Source organism: Borostomias antarcticus (assembly GCF_949987555.1).
Source record: "Borostomias antarcticus genome assembly, contig: scaffold_178, whole genome shotgun sequence".
In the NCBI taxonomy this organism is placed as follows: domain Eukaryota; kingdom Metazoa; phylum Chordata; class Actinopteri; order Stomiiformes; family Stomiidae; genus Borostomias; species Borostomias antarcticus.
Window position 1 is genome coordinate 116,202 of NW_028175972.1, and position 27,500 is coordinate 143,701.

The 27,500-nt window shown below is 48.1% G+C and overlaps 1 protein-coding gene across 1 annotated transcript in view; it reads left to right on the top strand.

The window, feature by feature from the left end:
* rsrc1 (arginine/serine-rich coiled-coil 1) overlaps nt 1-27,500 on the top strand; it is a gene marked incomplete at its 3' end in the record, with an annotated part of 77,583 nt that overhangs the window by 11,106 nt on the left and 38,977 nt on the right. Inside the window, exon 4 of the mRNA XM_084462859.1 lies at nt 14,306-14,485. Within this exon, the coding sequence (XP_084318985.1) occupies nt 14,306-14,485 (180 nt within the window). The remainder of the gene's footprint in view (nt 1-14,305; nt 14,486-27,500) is intronic.

Sequence of the window (27,500 nt, forward strand, 5' to 3'; positions counted from 1 at the left end):
CTCTGGCTCCCAGCCAGCCTTTGAGAGAAACACCCGGCCTAACGAACACGTTAATTGGGACCATAACTATTTATAAGATGATAATTAGAAACGAAGGAAAAGGTAAACTGGGCTTTTTCCTGCAATTAATGGCGGATTAATTACCGGCGGGCTAACGAAGTGTTTCTGAAAACGCGGGGAGGTGAAGTACAGAGACGCGCGGACGCTTTGTGATCACTGGTGTAATTATCTCTTCTTCTCCTCTTTTGTGTGTGTGTGTGTGTGTATGTGTGTGTGTGTGTGTGTGCGCGTGTGTGCGTGCGTGCGCGCGTGGAGCGTTTGAGCCCGGGCTCGCCAGGCTGATGGGCATCGTTGCGCCGGGGTTCTCGGCACACTTGAAACAGCTCGCCCACAGAAAATGACTGGCTAATTATCTCTAATTGGCAGGCCTGTGTGTTGTCACCGGAGCCACAGAGACACCGTTGCCGCCATGGAGGCTCGGGGGGTTTAATGACGGCCTGGGCTCTGGCGGGGGGGGGGTTTGGGTGGGGGGGGGGGTAGAGAGAGCTGCCTGGTGTCCACTGCCTGTCCCCCGGTAATCCCTCCCCCCTCCAGGGTTCCTGCAGTGCCAGCCTGGGGGGGGGCAGAGCCTGGAGCCCTGTCCTGTCCTCTCCGGGTAGAGAGAGAGGTAGGGAGAGGTAGAGAAGGAGACTGAGAGGGAGAGAGAGAGGCGGAGAGAGAGGGAGAGGCAGAGAGAGGTAGAGAGAGGGAGAGGTAGAGAGAGGGAGAGGTGGAGAGAGAGAGGGAGAGGCAGGGAGAGGGAGAGAGATGGAGGGAGGTAGAGAGAGAGGTAGAGGCAGAGAGAGGGAGAGAGGCAGAGAGAGAGGGAGAGGCAGAGAGAGGGAGAGAGAGAGGCAGAGAGAGAGAGAGGGAGAGAGAGTGGTAGAGGTAGAGGCAGAGAGAGGGAGGGAGGTAGAGAGAGAGTGTGTGTGCTGTATGTCCAGCATGTGTGTGCGTGTCTGAGGGTGAGAATACGTTAGAGGTTTCAGCGGTTGAGTGTGCACCTGTATGTGTGTGAGAACGTAAGTGTGAGAGAGAGAGTGTGTGTGTGTGTGTGTGTGTGTTAACCTAAGCAGAGCCATGTGCTCTTCCCTGCTAGAGAACGTCTGTCACCCTTCTTCTGTCCCTGATGGAGCGGAGAGCAAATTGCAGGCTAATGGACCCCCCCCTCCACACACACACACACACACACACACACACACACACACACACACACACACACACACACACACACACACACACACACACACAGAACATGTGGCTTCACTCAGGAATCATATCTTAATTGTAGAAAAAAGAGGGGACCGAGAAAGAGAGAGAGAGGATGAGGGAGAGAGGGGTGAAAGGACGAGAGGTGTAAAGGGGGAGAGGGGATAGAGAGAGGTTAGAGAGAGGTGAGAGGAGGAGAGAGAGAGAGGGGCGAGAGAGGTAATAAACGAGCTCTCAGGCTCTTGAGTCCGGACGGTCTTTGAAAATAATGGAACACTCAGATCGTGTGAGTGTTCCGTCTTGACCTTCTTCTCTTCCCTCTCCTCCTTTTTTCCTCCCCTCGTTCTGTCCGTCCATTGAAGGATGTGCTGGCGGGTCTTTGGACGGGAGGGAGGAAGTGGAGAGATAGATATCCGTTAGTAAAGTCTGCGCCGCTCTCTGATTGGTTGAAACGGTGTGGCGAGCTCCTCCGCCATTGGCCGGACAGTAATTGTAACTTCTCTCTGTTTGGTGGAGCGTTTGAGGGGACCTCTCCGTGATACGTCGGCTCGCTGAGTCTGTGTCCAATCAAGTCAGATACACACAAGGATCCAGTTAGCGGGGCTCGGGGCTTGGAAGCTGCAGAGCGGGCCTGTCGTTGCGGCGTTAGCCCTCGTAGCTAACCGCTAGCCTGGGTGCTATGCTAAGCGGTGTTTGAGGCTATCGTGTTAACACTGGTAGCCCATTAGCTGGGCGCCAGGTTATGTTATCAGGCACTAGCCCTAGGACTTCCTGTTGAGATAACGGACAGGAAGTCGGTCTGTTGTTGCGGCAGCCTGGATTCGTTTGGCTCGTGCCGCCTAGGGGGCGTATGGAGTTTACTTCAGTTTAAAGGCATTATAACTAGTGGTCTCAACACACGCCACTGAAAGTTAACATATTATTACATAAAAAGGCTAAGGTGCCTCAGAAGGCAAGTGCGTGTGTCTCACATCTTGAATGGTTGTTTTGCTTACAAAGGAATGTACGTAGCATGTCATGTCAGAACAGTGGACTTGATAGTGAAGGACATATATAATTTTCCAACCTCAGTGAGAACTTCCAAACATTCCTGTGTCAATCGCTCCTTGTTCCATCTCTGCAGGAACCCAGACACGTTTACACATCTGTCTGCTAATGCACCAGATGTTGTTGTTGTCAGTGAAATACACAGAGAGGTGTTTGTCCTGGAGGTATTCTGCTCATTTGACCCTAGCCTAGAGGAAGCCTTCATGACCAAGATCGTTGAGCAGGGACCACACCTGAATACCATCTCAGAACTAGGGTACCGATGCAGGCTACCTGGGTTCATATTTGGCAGTGTTCCAACAACTTGGGATGCCCAAAAGGAGGACTAAACGCCTTGCTAGGTATGAGACGCTGCTACATGTACCTTTGAAACTGAAAGATGTGTGAAAAAGAAAGTTATGCCGCTGGTCCATGAATTGTGATTGTATAGTGATTGTACTTGTAGTATTTGTGTCTCTGAATGTAATTTTCTCGATGTGGACATGACTAAATTGTTAAAATGTGGACCAGAGAGCAGATAATGGTTGCTGTCATCCTGCACTGACTCTGGATCACAATGATGCTCTGACCTTTTAGCATGGATGAGTAAGCGGGTTTGTGTGTGTGTGTGTGTGTGTGTGTGTGTGTGTGTGTGTGTGTGTGTGTGTGTGTGTGTGTGTGTGTGTGTGTGACAGACCGACCTGCTCTCTAGAAACAGGACCCTCTGTGAACCTGTCCTCTCCTAGCCAAGCTGTCAGCAGCACTGAGCCCCCCCCCCCCCCCCCCCCCACGATGAAGCCCCCATCAGTCAGACGCCGCGCCGCCTCCGGCCCCCTAGCACCGCCCGCCCGGCCGGGACCAGACCTCCGGCCCCCCAGCACCGCCGGGCCCAGACCCATCGGCCGCAACCCCGGATATCTACGGGTCTCCGCTTTCTAACTTGCCGCGGGGACACTTTGATGAAGCGCGGTCAACGGACACCCCACCTCTCGCTCACGCAAACGTCCTACCCGACGGGCTCTCTGGGGGTCTCCGAACCGCGGACGAGGCCTCCTCGGGACGGGGGGAGAGAGAGAAGGACAGAGGGAGAGAGGGATGGAGGCAGAGAGACGGAGCGAGAGAAGAGGAGACGGAGCTCCGTGTTCATCAGGAGGCCCCCGCTGATGACTTCATTTCGCCCCTCCGCAAACGCCAAGCCCGAAAAAAAAGAAAATAGCAATAGCGCGGTTGTTTTACGAGTCGATATTTCAGATGCTGCCTCATGTTTGTTTAATTAAGAGTAGTTTCCCTTTAGTAGGAGAGGAATGCGCGTCTGTTTTCTGTCCGCTCGTTCCTCTCGGCCGCTTTTACAGGCGGCCCACATGGTTTGTCTCAGCATTTATGATTTTTCTTATACCGGACTTGTGAGGTTCCTAAATCATCGAAGTGCAGCCGGCCGAGCCGTCCACATTTAAACAATAAAGTGCTGTTATGGCGAGGGCCTCAGATCTCCCACCACTTCATAAATACAGGGTGTATGAAGCAAGGGAAAGCCAGGGGCCCCGGGCCCTAAGAGCACACCTGCTAATGAGAAACAGCTTAATGGGCGGGCGGCAGGGATGTGTGCTCTCACCGGTCTCTCTCTCTCTCTCTCTCTCTCCGACTGCTTCTCTCTCTTTCTCTCTCTGACTCCCTCTCTATCCACCTCTACCCTCCCTCCTCCCTTGCTCCTCTCCTCCCCTCTCTCTCCCCCCTCCATCCAGTACTGTTGAACTCCTGACAACCACAGCGATCTGGGCTCGACGGGGCTAATTGTTCCGCTCACGTTGAAAGGAACGGAGTTGTGGTGGGAAAACAAGCCTCCAGTGCTGTGAGTGACTGTGAGGAGTTTGGCGAGTTAGCACCTAGTCTCGGCGTGACCCCTACTTGACCTCTGTTAGGGTTCACCACCCCCGCCCTCAGCTGCTAATGGTCGTCACGGCGGCCCCAGGGGTCAGGGGTCGCGGCCCGCCAGACGACCTAGTTTAGGATTGCGATGTTGTGACTGAGTGACAGCGGGCGCATGGGCCAGGGGAGGGGCCGGTTCTCTCCCCTCCCCCCCTCACCCCTCTTACCCCCCCTCACCCCTCTTACCTCCCTCCCCCCTCTTACCTCCCTCACCCCCCCCCCCCCCCTCAACCCCCTCACCCCTCTTACCCCCCTCACCACTCTTATCTCCCTCACCCCCCTCCCCCCCTCACCCCCCTCACCCCTCTTACCTCCCTCACCCCTCTTACCTCCCTCACCCCTCTTACCCCCCCTCACCCCTCTTACCTCCACCCTTCCAGCCTCACCCGCCCAACTTCATCTCGCAGCCGTTTAACCCCCCCCCCCCCCCTACAGCCTCAGCCTCCAGTCTAACCCCCCTCCCATTTTAATAAATAAATAAAATAAAAATACCCCCCCCCAGCCTGAGACTCTCCCTCAAACCTCTCTCCTCCCCCCTCAAACCTCTCCTCACCCCTCAAACCTCTCTCCTCACCCCTCAAACCTCTCTCCTCCCCCCTCAAACCTCTCCTCACCCCTCAAACCTCTCTCCTCCCCCCTCAAACCTCTCTCCTCCCCCCTCAAACCTCTCCTCCCCCCTCAAGCCTCTCTCCTAAACCCCTCAAACCTCTCTCCTCCCCCCTCAAACCTCTCCTCACCCCTCAAACCTCTTCTCACCCCTCAAGCCTCTCTCCTAAACCCCTCAAACCTCTCTCCTCCCCCCTCAAACCTCTCCTCACCCCTCAAACCTCTCTCCTCCCCCCTCAAACCTCTCCTCCCCCCTCAAGCCTCTCTCTTCTTAACCCCTCAAACCTCTTTCCTCCCCCCTCAAACCTCTCCTCACCCCTCAAACCACTCCTCACCCCTCAAACCTCTCTCCTCACCCCTCAAACCTCTCCTCACCCCTCAAACCTCTTTCCTCCCCCCTCAAACCTCTCCTCACCCCTCAAACCACTCCTCACCCCTCAAACCTCTCTCCTCACCCCTCAAACCTCTCCTCACCCCTCAAACCTCTCTCCTCACCCCTCAAACCTCTTCTCACCCCTCAAACCTCTCTCCTCACCTCTCAAACCTCTCCTCACCCCTCAAACCTCTCTCCTCACCCCTCAAACCTCTCCTCAACCCAGCTTAAACATTTCATTTCATTCACTTTTTTCTCCCCCTCCTTGTCCTCTTCATCGTCTAGAACATTCTGTGTGTCTCCGTCTCTGTCCCCGCCGCGTCTGCTTGATCCCGGGAGCATTTGAGGGCCTCTGACCCCTGAGCTGAGAGGCCCCGCCCCCCCCCCCCCCCCACTCCGCCTGGGGGGCCCCCCGCCTGCTCTCGGACCAGCCACCTCGTTACCACGGCGACCCGGGCGCCGCCGGCTTAGAGAAAACTTTGGAAGATTATGACGAGTCCCGAATGTTTACTGTGGCGTTTTTATGGGTTTGAGGACGGGGGTGGGGCTGGGGGGGGGGGGTTGAACGCCAGGTTTTGAGGGATCTTTAAAGGATTCTCTTTGCTGTGTTAATTGTGCTCGCAATCAGCTACTTTACACTGCTTTCTTCTGTTGGTGTGTGCTCATATCGTGTGTGTGTGTGTGAGAGAGAAAGTGTGCGTCTGCATGCATGTGTGTGTGAGAGAGAAAGTGTGCGTGTGCATGCATGTGTGTGTGTGTCTGTAAACGGCGAGTACATACACTGTAGTGGGCCTGCTTGGAAGGGGGAAACAGCTTGGGAAATGATTTCAACAGCTCTCATAATTAGAGGAATATCATAAATTAAACTTGTGTCTGCCGCAGCTTTTGAAGAGCACTCAAAAGTAATAAATTCTGGATGGTTAACATATTTGCATTCCGTTCCGCGGGCCACGTCTGGGACGAACAGCTGTTTTCCACGTCGTTTGGCAGCAGGAAATGCACATTGCTCATTCAAGGTGCTTTTCACACGCAAAAAAAAAAACAGTATCATCATGAAACGCAGAGAAGAAAACGTCGACTTTTAACTGAGCCGCGGCGAGCGGCGTGTCTCTACTGCAGATCTCGGCAGGGAACAAGGCTTTAATGAAGTTCCTCAAATACCGACTCTGTTTCTCTGTTTGAAAACCGGGAGGTTTTTTTCTCTTGGTCTTTCTCTTTATTTGGATCTCTTGTTTCGGCACGGCTGTTTGTAGTTCCTGTGTGTGTGTGCGTGTGCGTGTGTGTGTGTGTGTGTGTGTGTGTGCATGCGTGTGCGTGTGTGTGTGCGTGTCCGTGTGTGTGTGTGGATAGAGACTTGGAGAGAAGGACAGGCACATATTGGTGGGACGTGTTGGAATGGTGCTGGATTAATAATGGTCAAACCCAGATCTTAATCCTAGTACAGATCCAGGACCTAATCCTAGATCAGACCTGGCAAGTCCAGAGAGTTCTGGTCCTGGCTAGTACAGAGAGGTCTGGTCTAGTCCAGAGAGGTCTGGTCTGCTAGTACAGAGCGGCCTGGTCTGCTAGTACAGAGAGGTCTGGTCTGCTAGTACAGAGCGGTCTGGTCTGCTAGTACAGAGGTGTGGTCTGCTAGTACAGAGAGGTGTGGTCTTCTAGTACAGAGAGGTCTGGTCTAGTACAGAGCGGTCTGGTCTGCTAGTACAGAGCGGTCTGGTCTGCTAGTACAGAGCGGTCTGGTCTGCTAGTACAGAGAGGTGTGGTCTTCTAGTACAGAGAGGTCTGGTCTGCTAGTACAGAGAGGTCTGGTCTGCTAGTACAGAGAGGTCTGGTCTAGTACAGAGCGGTCTGGTCTGCTAGTACAGAGAGGTCTGGTCTGCTAGTACAGAGAGGTCTGGTCTGCTAGTACAGAGAGGTCTGGTCTAGTACAGAGCGGTCTGGTCTGCTAGTACAGAGAGGTCTGGTCTAGTACAGAGAAGTCTGGTCTGCTAGTACAGAGAGGTCTGGTCTAGTACAGAGCGGTCTGGTCTGCTAGTACAGAGAGGTCTGGTCTAGTACAGAGAAGTCTGGTCTGCTAGTACAGAGCGGGCTGGTCTGCTAGTACAGAGAGGTCTGGTCTAGTACAGAGAGGTCTGGTCTGCTAGTACAGAGAGGTGTGGTCTGCTAGTACAGAGCGGTCTGGTCTGCTAGTACAGAGAGGTCTGGTCTAGTACAGAGCGGTCTGGTCTGCTAGTACAGAGCGGGCTGGTCTGCTAGTACAGAGAGGTGTGGTCTGCTAGTACAGAGCGGTCTGGTCTGCTAGTACAGAGAGGTCTGGTCTAGTACAGAGAGGTCTGGTCTGCTAGTACAGAGAGGTCTGGTCTAGTACAGAGAGGTCTGGTCTGCTAGTACAGAGAGGTCTGGTCTAGTACAGAGCGGTCTGGTCTGCTAGTACAGAGAGGTCTGGTCTAGTACAGAGAGGTCTGGTCTAGTACAGATAGGTCTGGTCTAGTACAGAGAGTTCTGATCCTGGCTAGTACAGAGAGGTCTGGTCTAGTACAGAGCGGTCTGGTCTAGTACAGAGAGGTCTGGTCTAGTACAGAGCGGTCTGGTCTAGTACAGAGTGGACGGAGTGCCAGAGAGCAGAGTGCTGGAGGTAACAGGACACCCAGACCTCAGCAGGTCTATTCATCACTGCTGTCCACTCACCCCCCAGAGACCTGGACCACTAATGGAGACAGACCCTCTGGAGGGAGGTCATCACTTAGGACCTCCAGTTCATCATCCAGCCTCTCGTCTGGAACAGCCCCTACTGGGACACTGTGGGACAGCGGGGCTTGGACACTCAGCGCTACGCTATGCGACAACGCTACGCTACAATGCTACGCTACAACGCTACGCTACAACACACAAAATACAACACAACGCCGCTTAACGGTCATTTGTTAGGAGAGCTGAAATGTGTGTTCTGTAGAGTGGTTCTGGTTCCAGGTGTCTCTGCTCGGACCATCCTCACCTCTGGGCTGGGGGAGGAGGAGAGGGAAGGGGGAGGGAGGGGTGGGGCTATGAATAATGATTTGACCGGTGTCGTTTTCCCGTCCGAGACTTTCTCTCCTCCTCCTCCTCCCCCTGCCCCTTGTTCCCAGCAGTACTAGTGGTGTCACGCGGATCTATTAATGTCCAATTTTCAATGAGAACGGCGTTCAGCCGACCCATAATGGGGCCCGATAAGGACGGCGCGCGGCCCGGACGGGTAATTACCGCTCTGGACCACGCTGAGGATCACATCCACCAGCACGCCGGGGGGGCAGAGATAAGCTGCAGCCGCGGCACACACACACGCACGCACGCCACACACGCACGCACACACGCACGCCACACACACACACACACGCACGCCACACACACACGCACACACAAACGCACGGCACACACACATGCACACACGCACGCATGCCACACACATACACACACACACACCCACGCAAACACAAATGCATACACACACACGCATGCACAAACGCACGCACACACACACACACACCAGCGTAATTACTTCATTGATAACTCACTGAGGAAAGCGACCTGGCCCTATGGCAGAAGCCAAACAGAATAGATGGGCCTGGTGGGGGGGGGGGGGGGGGGGGGGGGGGCGAGGGGGGAGGGAGACTGGGGGAGGAGGAGGAGGGGGAGAGACACCAGCACGGCCCTTTTAACAGAAATGAGAATATGTTTCGGGCCAGAGGGGAGCGTTTTTCCGCGGGAGATAATAAGACACCCGTAATGTAAACTAGGACCCCGGCTTGGCATGGGGCATGGCTGCCCGCGCGCCTGCCTGTTTATCTGCTCGTCCCTGTCCTCTTGCACACCCCCAGACTCAAATTAGCTCATCATTCTCCAAGGGGAAGGTCTTGGTCAGGAAATTGACATTTAACAGCATAGCCTCACTCTATTAACTACAGTAGGTTTAATTTGCTACACGCCCCAGAAGTGCTGTTTTTTTCTGGCCGGGCCGCGGGCGAAGCCACAGATTGTGTGTTTATTGCGTGGGTTTGGCCACAAGTCGCCTGGCTGCTAAAATAAGACTACCTCTCCTCAGGGTTCCACCCACATATGTTGTGATTATAAACATGTGAGGGCTACACACACACACAACCACACACACAACCACACACACGCAAACACACACATGCAAACACACACGCACACACACATGCACACACACACACACACACACACACACCAGAGATGCGCGGATGGAGTTTGAGTGCACCCGAATCCACGTGCACTCATCAATCGTCCACCCGCCACCCACCCGACGTCATTATCTTCTAAAATGTAGAGACCTGCCCCCAACCCGCCAAACAGGAAGTTATTGTATTTACATTTAAATTATGTCCAGCCATTCGTGCTCATTCGCTTTTCATATAGGCGCATTTTCTTGACTTAAAGGTACCCAACGAAACGTGAATCAAAACAATCCGTTCTTTGTTTATTTTCGAAATTCCTCGATTATATGGTTCCTTGTAGTCTAATAAACATGTTGAATCACTTGAATGTCTTTCCTACCTTGTAATTTCTTTGCAAAATTATATTTAGCTAATGTTTTTAAAACAACAAAGATGTGTGAAACGTCACTATTATGTGCTCCGTGTAGGGTTGCAAAATTCTGGGAATATTCAAAGTTGGAAACTTTCCATGGGAATTAACGGGAATTAATGGGAATTAACAGGAATTTATGAGAATTAACGGGAATTAACTGGGAATTTGAAGGTTATTTATACCAACTGTATTTATCTTGTCATAAACAGACATAGATATAAACATTTTGCTTTGTCATAAGCAGACATGCAGGCAAACATTTCTAATACAGTTTTTAAAAATTAAATTTTTTGCTTAATCTATTTGTGAGTAGACCTTTAATGGATTCTAAAGCCCTCTTAGTGTGCAGGATGCTAGGAATTAGCTTCACATGTGATGGAAGAACCCTGGAACAGTACAGGGTTGAAATTCAACTGAATTTGCATTAAATCAGGTTGTTTTAACTAAGATCATGCTGCAAGATCTAGAATTGCATTTTATGTTTTTTCCCCAACTAGGCTACATTTAAGTTCCCTGTTATAGGGGTGTGCGGTGGTGTAGTGGTCTAATGCATTGTGTTCCGGTGCAGCTGCCCACCGGGAACCGGTGGTCTCGCCAGATCCGAGTATGGCCCGATCCCAGATCCCGGCCTATTGGGCCGCCGCTCCCTGAGGGTGGTTAGTTTAATCTCGGCTTGAGAGTTCGTCACACAACAGCAACCCTGTCTGGTGTTGGAATTATGGTTGTGAGTTGAGATAGTCATGGAGTTGTCTCTCCCTTTCACATTGCCAACTGGCCGGGCTGTGTGACGAATCCTCAACAGTAATTGGACCCTAGGTCAGGGTCAATTGGCTACCAAATTGGATGAAAATGGGATAAAATCCTAAAATAAGTGTATAAAATAAAATTAAAAAATGTTCAAAAAAGTAGTTATAGGCTACAAAAAAAGGTCAACATTTCCAAAATTCCTGAGCTTAACTTCCCATGGTAAATTTCTGGAAATTTCCCGGAAATTTTCCACCCCTTTGCAACCCTAGCTCCGCGTATTGACGCAATGACGTAGTAAGTGATTTTCGGGGACCACCTTCTCAAATTTGCTCTAGAGCGCCTACTAGTGGTCAAAAACTACATTGGGTACCTTTAAACAATTTAAAGATTATAGGCTCGCTTTCGCAGGATCTCGGTTGACGAAGTGGTCGAGGGTATTTGAGTGAGCTGCTGGCAGTCGTTATAATATATATAATTATAGTAGTTATTAAATACGAATATAACTGACAAATCCACCCGCAATCCACCCGAAATTAATCACAATGTTGATTTTTATTGGCCCACCCACCCACGGATGCGGATGTCGCAGATATATCCGCAATATTCACATCTCTAACACACACACACACACACATTCAAACACACACACGCAAACACACACACATTCAAACACACACGCACACACGCACAGTACAAAGGAAATGGAAAGCATCCAGTTCTACAATGTCTGTGTTTGTCGGCCTATGCATTTTAGTAGCTCGTCTTAACTCTGAAACTGCTCTTAAGCTAGCCTACTCTAAAACCAGCATCCAGCTAGGGAAACACCTGGGTGTTATTAAACATGGCCCCCTCAGCAGTAAAGCCTCATCTTAGCCTAATGGTTTCCAACGGTTGTCAAAGTGCCGTCAGTAGCTGGGTGTCAGGGCGGCGGAGGATGATTGGTTTCCTGTCAGGGGAAGGACAGGTGTTGATGTTTCAAACGGCAAACTAATAAAGAGCGAGGCAATATAACCGCTGGACAGGACAGGAGCTTTGACTGTTTTTATAGACAAATCAATAAAATGATAGATGATGAACTAGAACACCTCAGCCCAGTGCTCCATTCACATCCCTGTCCCTTTATCTCTCTGTCTCTCTTCCTCTCTGTCCCTCTGTCTGTCTGTCTCTCTCTCTCTCTCTCTCTCTCTCTCTCTCTCTCTATCCCTGTCTCTCTCTCTGTCTCTCTCTCTCTCTCTATCCCTATCCCTGTCTCTCTCTCTCTGTCTCTCTCTCTATCCCTGTCTCTCTGTCTCGCTCTCTCTCTATCCCTGTCTCTCTCTCTCTGTCTCTCTTTCTCTCTCTCTATCCCTGTCTCTCTCTCTCTCTCTCTCTCCCTGTCTTTCTCTCTCTCTGTCTCGCTCTCTCTCTCTCTCTCTCTCTCCCTGTCTCTCTCTCTCTCTCTCTCTCTGTCTCTCTCTCTCTCTCTCTCTCTCTCTCTCTGTCTCTGTCTCTCTATCCCTGTGTCTCTCTGTCTCTCTCTCTCTCTCTCTCTGTCTCTCTATCCCTGTCTCTCTCTGTCTGTCTCTCTATCCCTGTCTCTCCCTGTCTCTCTCTCTATCCCTGTGTCTCTCCCTCAATTCAATTCAATATGTTTTATTGACATGGATGTCAGGTGAACAATATTGCCAAAGCATCAAGGATAATACAATTCATGAGAAGACAATTAAGTAAACTAACAGATAAATAGGTCCAATAGGTCATAGGTCAAGATAGGTTAATAAAGAGACAATTAATAAAAAATAATACAAAATCAAATGTATCAAATGTCATGTAAAATGAGTAAATACATAAACAAACCAACAGAAAGGATCCTCGTGAAGTAGAGGAGTGAATGAAAGGGTAGAGTTGAGCTGTGAGGAGATTGTTATGTGTTGTTGTGCTGGTTTTCTCTCAGACTGTAACATGCTCTCACATATCTGGCTGCTTCTATGGCGCTGAGACTGTGTTCTCCAAGTATGTGTTGCATTCTAGTCTGGTCAGAGAGTGTTCTAGTCTGGTCAGAGAGTGTTCTAGTCTGGTCAGAGAGTGTTCTAGTCTGGTCAGAGAGTGTATCAACGTTTTTGAGTTTACATGTAATTTTTGTAAAGAACTTTGTTCTAATATCTTCATATTTTCTACATTGGAGGATGTGCAGCAGGAAATGTTGCTCTCTCTCTCTCTCTCTCTCTCTCTCTCTCTCTCTCTATGTCCCTATGTGTCTCTCTCTCTCTCTCTCTTGTTTCTATGTTCCTCTGCTTCTCTCTCTCTAAACACACATCATTCTTCTTGTGAGTGTTGAAAACATCTCATCTGAATCAATAGAGGTATGAAAGGTGTGTGAACAGAAAGTTGCTGTGTGTGTGCGTGTGTGTGTGCATGTGTGTGTGCGTGCATGTGTGCATGCCAGTGTGTGTGTGTGTGTGCGCACCAGTGTGTGTGAGTGTTGTGTGTGTGTATGTGTGTGTGTGTGTGTGCGTGCCAGTATATGTATGTGGTTGTGTGTTTGTGTTGTGTGTGTTGTGTGTGTGTGTGTGCGTGCCAGTATGTGTCCAGTGTTCCAGTCCTGTCAGCACCCAGTGTATCAGTGGGAGGAGGGGAGTCTGTAGGCCAGTCTGTCTCATAAGTAGCAGTGTTAATCTACTGGATCAATAACCACCACATCCCCTCTCTCTCTCTCTCTCTCTCTCTCTCTCTCTCTCCCTCTCTCTCTCTCTCTCTCTCTCTCTCTCTCTCTCTCTCTCTCTCTCTCTCCTCTCTCATCCTCTCTCTCTCTCTCTCTCTCTCCCTCTCTCATCCTCTCTCTCTCCCTCTCTCTCTCTCCCTCTCTCTCTCTCCCTCTCTCTCTCTTCCTCTCTCTCTCCCTCTCTCTCTCTCACTCTCCCTCTCTCTCTCCCTCTCTCTCGCTCTCTCTCCCTCTGTCTCCTTCCGCCCTCTCTCTCCCATTCATTCATTCATTCATTCAAGTTTATTTGAATAGGGACAGATACAGTGGACATTGTTAGGTTGCACAGCAATCTTCCAAATAACTGCATCATAGCATGTAGAGCTATTGCTAATTTCCAAAGCCCATCCCTAGCCTTTAAAATATCTCCCTCTTTATCAATTCAATTCAATTCTATGGGCTTTATTGGCATGAAAGAACAATTGTTCATATTGTCAAAGCAACAGTGGAATTACAGAAATATACATATAAATTAAAGTTTTATACATAAAAAGCTAAATAAATATATAAGTAACTCAAGAAAAAGTACTTAGATAAAAGGTGAATAGGAAGGTGTTTCTTCCGACCGTGAAGGGTCTGGGTTGCTGCATGTCTAGCTCCCTCTCTGTCTCTCTCTCCCTCTGTCTGTCTCTTTCTCTCTCTCTCTCGCTCTCTCTCTCTATTCTCTCTCTCTTCTCCCTCTTCCATCTCCCCATCCCATGCGCGGGTTTTCTGATGGCCGGCCAGGGCTTTCTGAGGCCCAGATGGAACCGCTGCTGTGACAAGGCCCTGATCCAGCCAATCAGCTGCAGGGCAGGGGACTGTTAAAGCCGTGACACAAAGCAGGATGACTGAGTTGGCGATTATGCTAAATATGAAATAAGTTCATAGGTCAACATCCTGGCAGCGGGGTGGTCTTGATTGGTTTGTCGTGGCGTTAAATCAGTCGTTAACCGACTGATTGGTGCATTGTGTCCCTACTGTACCTGCCATCTGATTGGTGCGTGGTGGTTGTTGTCATCTGATTGGTGCGTGGTGGTTGTTGTCGTCATCTGATTGGCTTCGTCTTTCCTCTCCAGGTCTCACTCCCGCCACAGGAGGTCAAGGAGCAAGAGCGCTGGCCGAGCCAACAGGAGGCGGAGCCACAGCCGAGACCGCGACCGCCGCAAGACCCGCGACAAGGAGAGAGAGAGGGATAGAGAGAAGCAGAAGGAGAGAGAGAAGGGCCGAGACAGAGACAAGACCAAGGACAAAGACAGGTCAGATAAATGTAGTGTCCCTCTCTCCCTCTATCTGTCCCTCTCTCCCTCTCTTTATCTCTCTCTTTGTCTGTCTTTCTTCCTGTCTCTCTCCCTCTCTCTCTTTATCTCTCTCTTTGTCTGTCTTTCTTCCTCTCTCTCTCTCTCTCTCTCTCACGCACACACATCAATAAGTGCTCAAACCTCCCTAAATGCGACCCAGGTGCATCAAGCTTTCGACATTTCCAGGCACATTCGAATGTTGATATGTCCGGAATAGATGTCTGGAGCATCCAGGTGGGAGTTCCTCCAGCTCCCCAATCTCTCTATCCCTCTCTCTCTCTCTCTTTCTCTCTGTCTCCATCCATCTCTCTATCTCCCCTGGAAATCAACCAGCAGTATTGTATTGCATTCTCTCCCTCTATAATTCAGCTAGTGGTCTCCCTAGTCTGATGAAGCACAGGTGCGTTGAGTGCGCTTGTTTGGTTTGTGGTGTCGTGCTGTGTGTGTCTGCTGCCCGGAGGGGGCCCTGAGTCATCTGGCCCCGTCTCATCCCCCTTCCCGCTCCTGTCAAGGGCCCGGCTGCCTCTCTCTCTCTCTCTCTCTCTCTCCCTCTCTCTCTCTCTCTCTCTCTCTCTCTCTCTCTCTCTCTCCGTCTCTCTCTCTCTCTCCCTCTTTGCCTCTCTCTCCCTCTCACTTGTGACAAAAGGACAATTGGGTAAACATGCCTGATTTTTTTTTTTTTATTCAAAAATTCTCTAACTTCAAATTCAAATAAGCTTTATTAGCATGACAGATAAACATCTATTTTGCCAAAGCATTACACAAAATGATTAGTTCATTAAACAATAATATTATACACAAATATTGACAATAAAATCCAAAACCATTTGGCAACAATTAACTATAAGGAATGACATGGGGAGCTGATATAATAATAATAATGATAGACGATTATGTGTATGCATGTAGGTTATATAAATACATACATACACATACTCACCCATTTCTACAGTATACAGATACATATAGCCTACACTTTCATTCATTTCAGGAATTAGTTTCTCTTAATGTATGGCAACTATCAACGTATTTTGCAGCTAATATCGACTTTTCTCTCCACATAGATATGCTAGTGTCTGAGACTCAGGGAGATGAACAAACTCAGGATATGTTTCTTACTTTGTCAAATAAGATCTCTCTCAGATATTTATACTTCTCACAGTGTAATAAGAAATGAGATTCAGTCTCAACATCTTCCTGAGGACAAAACGAGCACAACCTGGCCTCTCTTGGTGGCCAGTTTTGCCTGTGACGGCCTGTTTCTATGGCCAGGCTATGTCCACTCAGTCTGTACCTGGTCAACATTTTTCGCTGTTTAATATCAGTCACGGTAGTCAGTTATTCTGCTACAGTGTATTCTCTATTTAGAGTCAAATAGAATTGCAATTTACTTTGTGATTTGGTGGTTTGATTCCGATGTTTGATATTGTCTTCTTTTTTGTTTTGAGGTTATTTGGTTGGGCCAGGTTGATTGGTGTTGGTCCTGAGGCCCTGGGGTTTGTGGGCAGAGGTTCAGGATCAGCTGGCAGAGGGGACTCTTGTTTTTGTTCAACACTTGGGACTGAAGGGCTTTGAGATGGTATGAGTGGGGGTCGCTTGATTTGAGATGTTTATAGAATTTGATGGCTCTCTTTTGGATTTTAATAAGTAAAGGGTATTGGCCGAGTTCTGCCCTACATGCATTATTGGCTGTATGTCTGTGGACACCAAGAATGTTTTTGCACAGTTCTGCATGCATGGCTTCCATTGGGTGTTTTTCCCATTTTGAGAAATCGTTGCCTGTAAGTGGGCCCCACACTTCGCTGCCATATAACATTATTGGTTCGATGACTGAATTTAGAATTTTGAGCCAGGTCCTGATTGGAATGTCAATTGGAATTTTTCTTTTGATGGCGTAAAAGGCCCTTCTAGCCTTCTCTTTTAGCTCATTTACCGCCATTTTCAAGTGTCCAGTGTAATTGATAATTAAACCTAAATATGTATAATGTTTTGTGTGTTCAATTTCTGTGTGTCCTAGTGTGAATTTGTTTTTCTGAGAGTTTGGTCGTTTTTGAAAGGTCAATATTCTGGTCTTTTCCATGTTTATGGGTAATGCCCATGTTTGGCTGAACTTATACAGGATGTCCAGGCTCTGCTGCAAGCCCTCTGTGGAGGGAGACAGGAGGACTAGGTCATCCGCAAACATCAGGCACTTGACCTCAGTGTCCTGCAGGGTCACACCCGGGGCTGTGGATTGTTGCAGTTGTTCCGCAAATGTATTAATATAAATGTTGAATAGGGTGGGGCTCAAACTGCACCCCTGTTTCACCCCACGGTACTGTTTGAAATAATTTGTTCTCTTATTACCAATTGTAATAGCACACTTGTTTTTCAAATACATTGTCTTAATTAGATTGTATGTTTTACCCCCAATACCACTCTCCAATAGCTGACAAAGGAGTCCTACATGCCAAATGCTATCAAACGCTTTTTTTAAATCTACAAAGCATGAATATATCTTATTTTTATTTTGATGAACATGTGTTTCTATGAGAGTAGTGAGGGTAAAGATGTGGTCGGATGTGCGGTTGTTTGGCATAAATCCCATCTGGCTTGTGGTCACTTAAGAATTTAACTATACGGGCGTTGATAATACTGCAGAGCAGTTTGCCCATGCAGCTTGTGACACATATCCCTCTATAATTCGGAGGTTTATATTTGTCTCCGCTTTTAAATATCGGAGTGATGAGGCCGTTGCTCCAACTCTCTGGAAAACATCCCTATCTCTCTATCTCTCTCTTTCTCTCTCTCTCTCTCTCTCTCTCTCTCTCTATATATATATATATCTCTCTCTCTCTCTCCCTCTCTCTCTCTATCTATCCCTCTCTCTCTCTCTCTCTCTCTCTATCACTCTCTCTCTATTTCTCTCTATCTATCTATCTCTCACTTTCTATCTATCTATCTCTCTCTCTATCTCTCTCTATCTCTCTATCTCTCTCTCTATCTCTCTCTCCCTCTCTCTCTCTCTCTCTCTCTCTCTCTCTCCCTCTCTCTCTCCCCCTCTCTCTTCTGTTCCCCTGCCCGCCTCCGTCAACCCCCCCCCTCCTCCACACCGGTTTCCCCTAACCTGATTGGAGAGCAGTCTAACCTGATTGGAGAGCAGTCTAATGTGATTGGTGGCCAGCAGATGTCAGTCACAATGAGTGGCGTGTGTGTGTCAGCCTGTCCTGCCCAACTGAGGGGAGGTCCATAGAGCACGCCTGGACTTGACCCCTCACCCCTGCCTCTCCCCGTCCCACACGGACCTATATTTACACCCCGACCCTGGAGGATCCTCCTGCTCCTGCTCCTGCTCCTGGAGGTGGAGGGATGTGGTGTTTTGAGTAGCAGCGATGTTCCTGGAGGTGGAGGGATATGGTGTTTGAGTAGCAGCGATGTTCCTGGAGGTGGAGGGATACGGTGTTTGAGTAGCAGCGATGCTTCTGGAGGTGGAGGGATACGGTGTTTGAGTAGCAGCGATGTTCCTGTTGGTCGTATCTGTACAGGTCAACACCACAAGCCATGGATTTAATGCCCTGGACTGGAATGGGGAGTTGCAAGCAACAGCCCCAAATTGATTTTTGGTTTTAAAGCGGCTACGCGTGTGTGTGTGTGTGCGTGTGTGCGTGTGTGCGTGTGTGCGTGTGTGCGTGCGTGTGTGCGTGTGTGCGTGTGATTCGTGCCAGCGTAACAAACACTCAGTGCTTTCGTCGCCTGCATTGCGTGTATAAAGGTACTTTGGCGAGCTGATTAATAGGTTACGCGTTACGAGTCGCTCGCATTCTCAGAGGGTGACGTGTAAAAAGTGCCGTGCCACTTTTGCGCACATGCATGTAACGTTTGCACGCTCGTGTTAAGTCAGCGGGCACTAGAAGCTGCGAGCGGGGCTAATTTGTCCATATTGAATACAAATTAAGAATATTTATTTGCACTCAATCAAATTCCAGGACCCTCCTTGCATAACTTTTCCTAGATATGTGTCGTTTTATCTCCACTATCGCTACATTTTCAAATAAGAGCGCATCATCAACTGGTGCTGACGGTGCTGCAGCGCCCTCTATTGACAAGAAACACGTGTATCTGAACATTTGTTTTAAATTGCGAAGAAAGAGTCATTCAGATATTAAGCTTTATTAAAAACAAGTTGCTTAACATGTGCGAATTCCATTTATTGAGAATGCATTACCAATTGGCAAGGACGAGATTAGAACCAGCTATGATTTAAAGGCAACTGACCTTACACGTGCGGCCGCTAACACGTCTGCTGCGCTAGCAAGGCACTGGCACGTTTGACACGTCGCTATGCAATTTCTGCACACATTACAAGACGTACGTACGTATGTACATCTATGATTTTACCAAACTGTCATGTGTAGTGTTGGTGTCGCATATGTGAGGCGCATCTAACCTGTAGTGTTGCCGTCACGCACACGATGCGCAATACGTGTAAACAACATGTGCACAGCGTCTGCGTTACAGGTACGTTACAGCTATGAGACGTCTGTCTCTCCATTGTTTGTCAATGGAAATTATACACGTGCGTTTAGACGTTTGATGTCATCGCGTCTTCTTAAGTAGGCGCAAGTCAAGCGTTTCAGTATGGTGTGCTGGCACTAATCACACCCCATAGTGCGTGCGCGTGCGTGCAGAGTTTATTTATTTGTATTACACATCACCTGTCATAGATGGGTATCAGCCAGACAAATAAAAGCAACAGCGTTAAATAAGCGAGCAGAAGAATATCTCTCCTCGTATTAAGACTTCAATATCCTTAAAACTCTGATAGCCATCTCTGCTGACCCCGTCTCGTCTGCCTGGCTGGCTGGGTGTGTCTTCTCTCCTCTTCTCCTCTCTTTCCTCTCCTCGTCCCCCCTCCTCTCCTCTTCTCTCCTCCTCTCTCTCCTCTCCTTTCTCTACTCTCCTCATCTTTCCCTTCCTTTCTTCTCTCCTCCTCTCTCTCCTGCTCTCCTTTTCTCTCCTCATCTCCCCTCCTCTCCTCTTCTCTCCTCCTCTCTCCTTTTCTCTCTTCTCCTCATCTCCTCTCCTCTCCTTTTCTCTTCTCTCCTCATCTCTCCTCTTCTCCTCTCTCTCCTGTCCTCCTCTCCCCTATCCTCCTCTTCTCTCCTCTCCTCTCTCATCATCTCTCCCCTCCTCCTTTCTTCTCTCCTCCTCTCCTCTCCGCTCCTCCTCTCTCTCCTCTCCTCCACTTTTTGCTCCTCTCCTCTCCTCTCCTCCTCTCTGCTCCTCTCCTCCTCTCGGTCTCATCATCACACAGCAGCAGTACACCTCCTACTGAGGCTCTGTTGTCAGACAGGAGACACGCCTGAATCTCTATCATGTCAGGCAGAAGACACGCGTGTTATTGTCAGCTTGAACACGCGTGATCGTGCCGTGTTCCAGGCGCATGTAAAACAACACTCACCATGGAAATGCCTTTTTTACAGTTTTTTTTTTCTCGTTCTTCCTCAGCTACCTCTCTTTAATCTCTAATACAGCGTTGTTATGTTAGAGACACGCGCACACACACACACACATTCATTATGGGGGGTGGGAAGTGCCACGTTTCGCACGTGTGTGAGTGTGTGTGTGTGTGTGTGTCTGTGGGTCTGTGTGTGTCTGTGTGTGCGTCTATGTGGAACTTAGTGAAAAATTATTCAGCCAATCAGATTGCTGGGATTTGCATATATCTTTAGCAAAGATAAGGTGTGAGTGGGTGTGTCTGTGTGTGTGTGTGAGTGCGTCTATGTGGAACTTAGTTAAAAATTAGACGCACGCACACATTTATTCGTTCGTTCACTCGAGGGGGGGGGGAGGCCCAAGTTTCGCTCACTGCGTTAAGCGTGTGTGTGTGTGTGTGTGTGTGTGTGTGATAAGCTAAGCTAAGCTCATGGATGTATTAGAACTAATGTTAGACTGTTTGTACAGTATATTTCTAAATTTAAGTTTATGAAGTGCTGCACGTACATTTCTGGCCATGGCATCCAAGAAAACACAAGGTGTAGGCCACGGCTGATTCTGAGTGACTCTTCAGGCATTTGACCATCCTGTGATTATTGGGGAATTTAAGATTATTTCCCCAGGCATGTATTAGCCTACTAGCCTACATTTTATTACTAGCCCATTATTTGCTATTCTGTGCTTCTATGCGCTTCTGTTGGACTGTTGGACTTACGTAGGCCAGTGTGAGAGAGCCAAGAAGAAAGTAATGGGGGACGAAAGTAGGCTATTCACATTTATGCACATGTAAGTGTGTAGCATATAACAGTGAACTGCATACAACATTTCAGCGCCATCCAAGTTACAGCAGGCTAGCCTACTTTTTTTCTGAGCGTTTGATCAGAACTCGGTCATAGGCCTAGGCTATATTAACCTCCAAACGCGGGCGCAGCACGCAGCAATTTCCTTTCATTTTTTCATGGCAATTTCATAGCCTATAAGGGATAATTTCATAAACTAAACAGTCTTGTGCAACATATGCAGCGTGTGCATATATGATATATGATACCTCTTGTTAAGCGCATTGTTGCCTCTGTGTATGAAATGCGCTATATAAATAAAGTTTGACTTGACTAAGCAAATCAGCTTTTACTGTCAGAAATGTTCATGTTTATAGTTTATAGTTTTATTAGGATCCCCATTAGTAGTTGCAGGACAACCACTAATCTTCCTGGGGTCCATAAAATTAATGTAATGTAATTCATGTAATGTGTTCCAGTGATGATGACAATCATATTTTTTATTGTTATTATTCATAAGTCTTAGGAACACTATATAGGGAAAATCAACACAGCCCTGTACGAATATGATCAGGTCCCACCTGTCTCACTTCTGTGTGAGTGAGTAGCAATGCATGTTCTGAACTATACTGTAACAATGCAAAGTCAGTAAAATGGAATGCGGTTGCCTTTTAATTCATGCCTTCAACTGCAGTAAATGCAACAAGGTGTAATGTTTCCCTGATAGCAGGACCTGGAGAGAGGGCCATGCAGAATACTGCACCTGGAATAAATAGCTGCCAATGAGGACAGTAACACAGAACACTGCTGTAATAATAAACATGTTGAGACACAAAAATCCCCAAAGTCCCACGAGGAGAGACAACACAGTCAGCTCTCCTGTCCCCGCTATTTATTTACATCAAACACGTCCGCTCAGGAGTCCGTTTTGTCCCCTCATCCCATAGTGCACAACCGTGAACCTGGTACTGAATCTCTGTGTCTTGTAATTTGTACGAGTGATGAATAAAGTATTCTGTATCTGTATCTTTTTGGTTTTATGAGAGGAGGGGGAGGAGAGCGGAGATGATGATGATGCCGATGATGATGATGATGAGGAGACGGAGGGGGAGGGAGGCGGCGAGGATGTGGGGCTGGAGGTCTCATCCCCGCAGGGGGAGCTGGGGGCAGTTCTCATCAGTCTCCTCCATGTGGACGATGGCGGAGACGGTGAAGGAGCGGCGCTTGTAGCAGGGTCAGGTCAGGGACGTAGTTGACCTGCAGGGTGTGTGTGGGACTGGGTCGGGTCCTGGAAGCGGACACGGAAGATGTTCTTGGCTGTGGGGGGAGAGGAAGAGAAGAGTAGACAGATCAATAAACCAGCCTCACTTAGATTAGGTACAATAAACCTCATCTGATCCGATGTGTGTGTGTGTGTGTGTGTGTGTGTGTGTGTGTGTGTGTGTGTGTTCTGCTCACCTGTCCGTTCTTGCTGCATAGCTGGCCATGGCAGAGCACGCCCTGGATGATGACGATCTGGACACACACACACACACACAGAGGGATGCGGGTTATAGACCTCAGCGTGGATTAAGTATTACTATTAAAGGACTATGCTCGTTTTTGACAACCTGGACCTTATTTACGACATATTATAAGAAGTTTGACTCACCCAGATCACTTTTGTGTTGTTCGGAGGCAGGTAGAAGAAATTTAAAATCCAGCGCGAGCCAGTATATCCATGTAATGGCGGCGCACGGGGCATAGGGAATGCAGCTTCTCAAAATCCATTTTCGGCCGCTAAACGGTTGTTTTCATCAATCACATTGCATGAATCGACAGTTGATATTCCTCTACGCGAGCCATTCTTTCGGTTGGTTTTCAAATGGTCTGTAGCCACTGTAATATGATCTTTACAAGCCTCTCCCCCACTTGCTCCAGCACGCATGCGCACAGGCCAGCGCGCAGCCTGCTATTCTCCGGCTCACGTTCTCTGCGCTACGATCGTAGTTGGTGCCGAGAATATTGTCGCCGTCATTCGTCAGCAACAATCCGATCGTAGCGCAGAGAATGTGAGGGAGCATAGCCAGTGTAAAGATCATATTACAGTGGCTACAGATTATGTATTTGAAAACCGAAAGAATGGCTCGCGTAGAGGAATATCAACTGTCGATTCATGCAATGTGATTGATGAAAACAACCGTTTAGCGGCCGAAAATGGATTTTTAGAAGCTGCATTCCCTTTGCCCCGTGCGCCGCCATTACATGGATATACTGGCTCGCGCTGGATTTTAAATTTCTTCTACAGGCCTCCGAACAACACAAAAGTGATCTGGGTGAGTCAAACTTCTTATAATATGTCGTAAATAAGGTCCAGGTTGTCAAAAACGAGCATAGTCCTTTAAGGACACAGCCCTGCAGTGTGTGTGTGCGTGTGAGCTCACCGCTTGCTCCAGGCCGGCCGTGTCGGAGGATCTCGCGCAGCAACAGTGGGTACTTGACCAGGCGTGAGGGTGGGATGTCCAGGAAGCTCCACAGGTCTGAAGGGCGACTCCAGGCAGGCAGTGCTGCTGGCATTTTCCCTGAGCGGAGGGAGGCAGGGGGTCAGACAGTCAGTGGCGCACAGGCTCACTTGGTCAGACAGGGTGACACTGTAGGTAACGTTAGTTCCACATAGACGCACACACAGACACACACACACTCACACGCACACCTGCGAAACGTGGCACTTCCCACCCTCCATAATTCATATCCTGGGAGGAGTTGAACTGCGTGTGTGTGCGTGTGTGTGTGTGCGTGTGTGTGTGTGTGCGTGCATGCGTGCGTGCGTGCATGCGTGTGTGTGCGTGCGTACGTGCGTGTGCGTGTGTGGTGTGTGTGTGGTGTGTGTGTGTGCGTGTGATGTTGTCATTAAACATTTACCAGTCCTGTGGTGTGACAGCAGCAGCTCCGTGCTCCGCCAGCGTGTTTTCATGCAACATTTATTGAAAAAGACACAACGTTGTTAAGAGATCTTGTTGCCTATCACCAGTGGCAAAGGGTAAATGGTGATTGTAGGGTGCAAGTGAGTGAGTGAGTGTGTGTGTGTGTGTGTGTGTGTGTGTGTGTGTGTGTGTGTGTGTGTCTGCTTGCTAGCATATGTGTGTCTGTTTGCCTGTGTATGTGTGTGTGTCGCCAAACTGCAATTTTGTGACATAATTGCATTATTTATTTATTTATTTTACTGTGATCATGCTTCTTCTTTTTTTTTGTTGCAAATTTTTAAACCGAGCACTAACAGTGTACAATTTCATAATGGTTGCACACTCACTCACTCACTCACTCACTCACTCACTCACTCACTCACTCACTCACTCTCACTCACTCACTCACTCACTCACTCACTCACTCACTCACTCACTCACTCACTCACTCACTCACTCACTCACTCACTCACTCACTCACTCACTCACTCACTCACTCACTCCTCTCTCTTTCTCTCATTCACTCTCTCTCTCTCTCTCTCTCTCTCTCTCTCAGTCCTCACTCACTCACAGTAGCAAGAATAGGCCTACTGTAGTTCCCCTGTATGTTTTTAACATAATATAAAACGCCGTTGCTCAAGAACCCTTCTGGTACCTCAAATATGTGCGTCTGTTTGCCTGTGTGCGTGCGTGCGTGCGTGTGCGGGGCGTGTTTGCCCAGTCTAAACTCCAGGGTCAGCAGGGCAGCTTTACCCTGTGTGTGTGTGTGTGTGTGTGTGTGTGTGTGTGTGTGTGTGTGTGTGTGTGTGCGTGCGTGCGTGCGTGCTTCACTGACCAGACAGCTTCCTGTAACTAACAACACATGAAGACACAATTAGTAAACTAAATAAACACACTTCTAGTATCAGCATTTAAAAAAAATAATGATTATGTTAGAGTAAGACAAGAGTATTTAACAAGTAAATTGAGAGAATCCCCAGTATAACTCTCCACAGCTCTGCAGACACCTCACTCTTAGAGAGCTGCTTGAGTCTGAGTATTAGAGAGCTGCTTGAGTCTGAGTATTAGAACTGCTTGAGTTTGAGTATTAGAACTGCTTGAGTCCGAGTATTAGAACTGCTTGAGTCTGAGTATTAGAGAGCTGCTTGAGTCTGAGTATTAGAGCTGCTTGAGTCCGAGTATTAGAACTGCTTGAGTCTGAGTATTAGAGAGCTGCTTGAGTCTGAGTATTAGAGAGCTGCTTGAGTCTGAGTATTAGAACTGCTTGAGTCCGAGTATTAGAACTGCTTGAGTCTGAGTATTAGAACTGCTTGAGTCTGAGTATTAGAGAGCTGCTTGAGTCTGAGTATTAGAGAGCTGCTTGAGTCTGAGTATTAGAACTGCTTGAGTCTGAGTATTAGAGAGCTGTCTGAGTATTAGAGCGCTGTCTGAGTATTAGAGCTGTCTGAGTATTAGAGCGCTGTCTGAGTATTAGAGCTGTCTGAGTATTAGAGCTGCTTCAGTCTGAGTATTAGAGAGCTGTCTGAGAATTAGAGCTGCTTGAGTCTGAGTATTAGAGAGCTGTCTGAGTATTAGAGCTGCTTGAGTCTGAGTATTAGAGAGCTGTCTGAGTATTAGAGCGCTGTCTGAGTATTAGAGCTGTCTGAGTATTAGAGCTGCTTCAGTCTGAGTATTAGAGCTGTCTGAGAATTAGAGCTGCTTGAGTCAGAGTATTAGAGCGCTGTCTGAGTATTGGTCCACTAGATGAGTAGTCCCCTCACACCCAGGGCAGCACTATGTCCCTGTCCTCTCCTGGCAGACTGAGTGGTTCAGATATGGGGTCTGACAGACCTCTCTGTGATTACCTGGCTTCTCCCTCTCTGTCTCTCACTCCCTCTCTCCCCCTTTCTCTTTCTCTCTCTCTCTCGTCTCAAAACTTTACTTACCTAGCTCCAAGAATTCTCTTCTTTTCAAAAAGTCGCATGTTTCTTAAATGATGCGTCTTATCTAAATACATTGACCTTTAAACTTTGACCATTGGAATGATACCGGATGACAGAATGAGGAGGTGGTGCTGGGAAGATCCTGGTCTTCCCAGAGATCACCCACTACAGACCCTTGATCAGCAGCCCTGCCCAATTAGTCACCACTTCCTTCTTCCTGTGAGGTCAGAGGACAGGAAGCTGTCATGACTTAAGAGGAAGTAGGTGATTTCTCCAGGGCCAGACAGTGGAGGAGAGTGATCCTTCATGGCAGGGGTGCAGGTGCCTTTACAGGTCAGTGGAATTACTGAGGTTGTGAATATAGTATGAACACATTAAAATGCAGTGTGGGCTGTATATATCTATATCCCTGTTAGGGCTGCCACTGCCTGTGATGGTATGGATTCTTTCTTACCGCAGTGAAAAAGCAACGTATACCCCTGGTTCGGAAAAAAAAAAGAAAAAAAAAAGATTTATAATACAAATAAATAAAAATGCATAAATTAATAAAATGAAATCCGCACGGCGGATATTTCTTTCCTACAGATATCGCCTTTATTGATACATTACATTACATTACATTATAGATTGCATGGGTTGTATTGATAGATTAGATTAGATTACATGATAGATTGCATGGCCTGTATTGCTAGATTAGATGAGATTAGATTAGATTATAGATTGTACATGTCCTGTATTGATAGATTAGATTAGAGATTGTATGGCCTGTATTGATAGATTAGATCCGATTAGAGATTGTATGGCCTGTATTGATAGATTAGACTAGATTCTAGATTGTATGGCCTGTATTGCTAGATTAGATTAGATTATAGATTGTTTTAGCTTATTGCCTCATCCATATTTGCCTGCACAAAACCAAAATGTGCTCAAATAGGCAACGTAACATTTGTCTTAGGAGCTAAATTCCCATCTGTGGCCATTATTGAATTGAATAATGTCAACAGGCTAGCGTCAGCTCTGCATGCTCATTATTTCCTTATTCACTGGAAGCTGAGTGACTGGCCGACGCATTTCCTGATCCCAGAAGCCCTTGCTCTTGCCCATAGGATGGAAGACAGTCTTTGATGATGGGCTGTACGCAGTCTTATCCATAATTAGGCTCACTCTATGCAACTGACTGCTTTAAATTATGAAATGTAAAAATTGACATGTAAATGATGAGGACTGAGGACTGCCTTTAGGCTGGTCCTATTTGCTGTTGATGGTTTAACGTCTCTTCAGCCATGTATCTTGTTTGCAAGTGTACTGATCATTGCAGGCTATCCCTGGTTTACAAAACTTTGTAGCTTTGCCAATTGTGTAATCAGTGAATTCTGCATTGTGAATGGTCCAGTTTTAATCCATGTTGTAATCATAATTTACTGCATTTGAATAATAGTGCATCTATATATCTATCTATCTAATAATCTACATTTTGGCTCAAGTCCAAATGAATGGAGGTGAATGGGCGGCCAAATTCGGACGTCTCTGTGGCGCCCCCCTCAGGTCAGAGCCAGCGGGGAACGGCTCAGTGCACTTGGACCTATATGGTAAATGGACTGTACTTATATAGCGCTTTTCCACCTTAGCGGCACTCAAAGCGCTTTACAATGGCCTCTCATTCACCCATTCACCCACACATTCACACAACAATGGCGGTAGCTGCCATGCAAGGTGCTAATCTGCTCATTGGGAGCAATTTGGGGTTAGGTGTTTTGCTCAAGGACACTTCGACATGTGGACAGTCGGAGCTGGGATTCGAACCGCTGACCCTTCGATCATTGAACGACCCGCTCTACCAACTGAGCTACAGCCA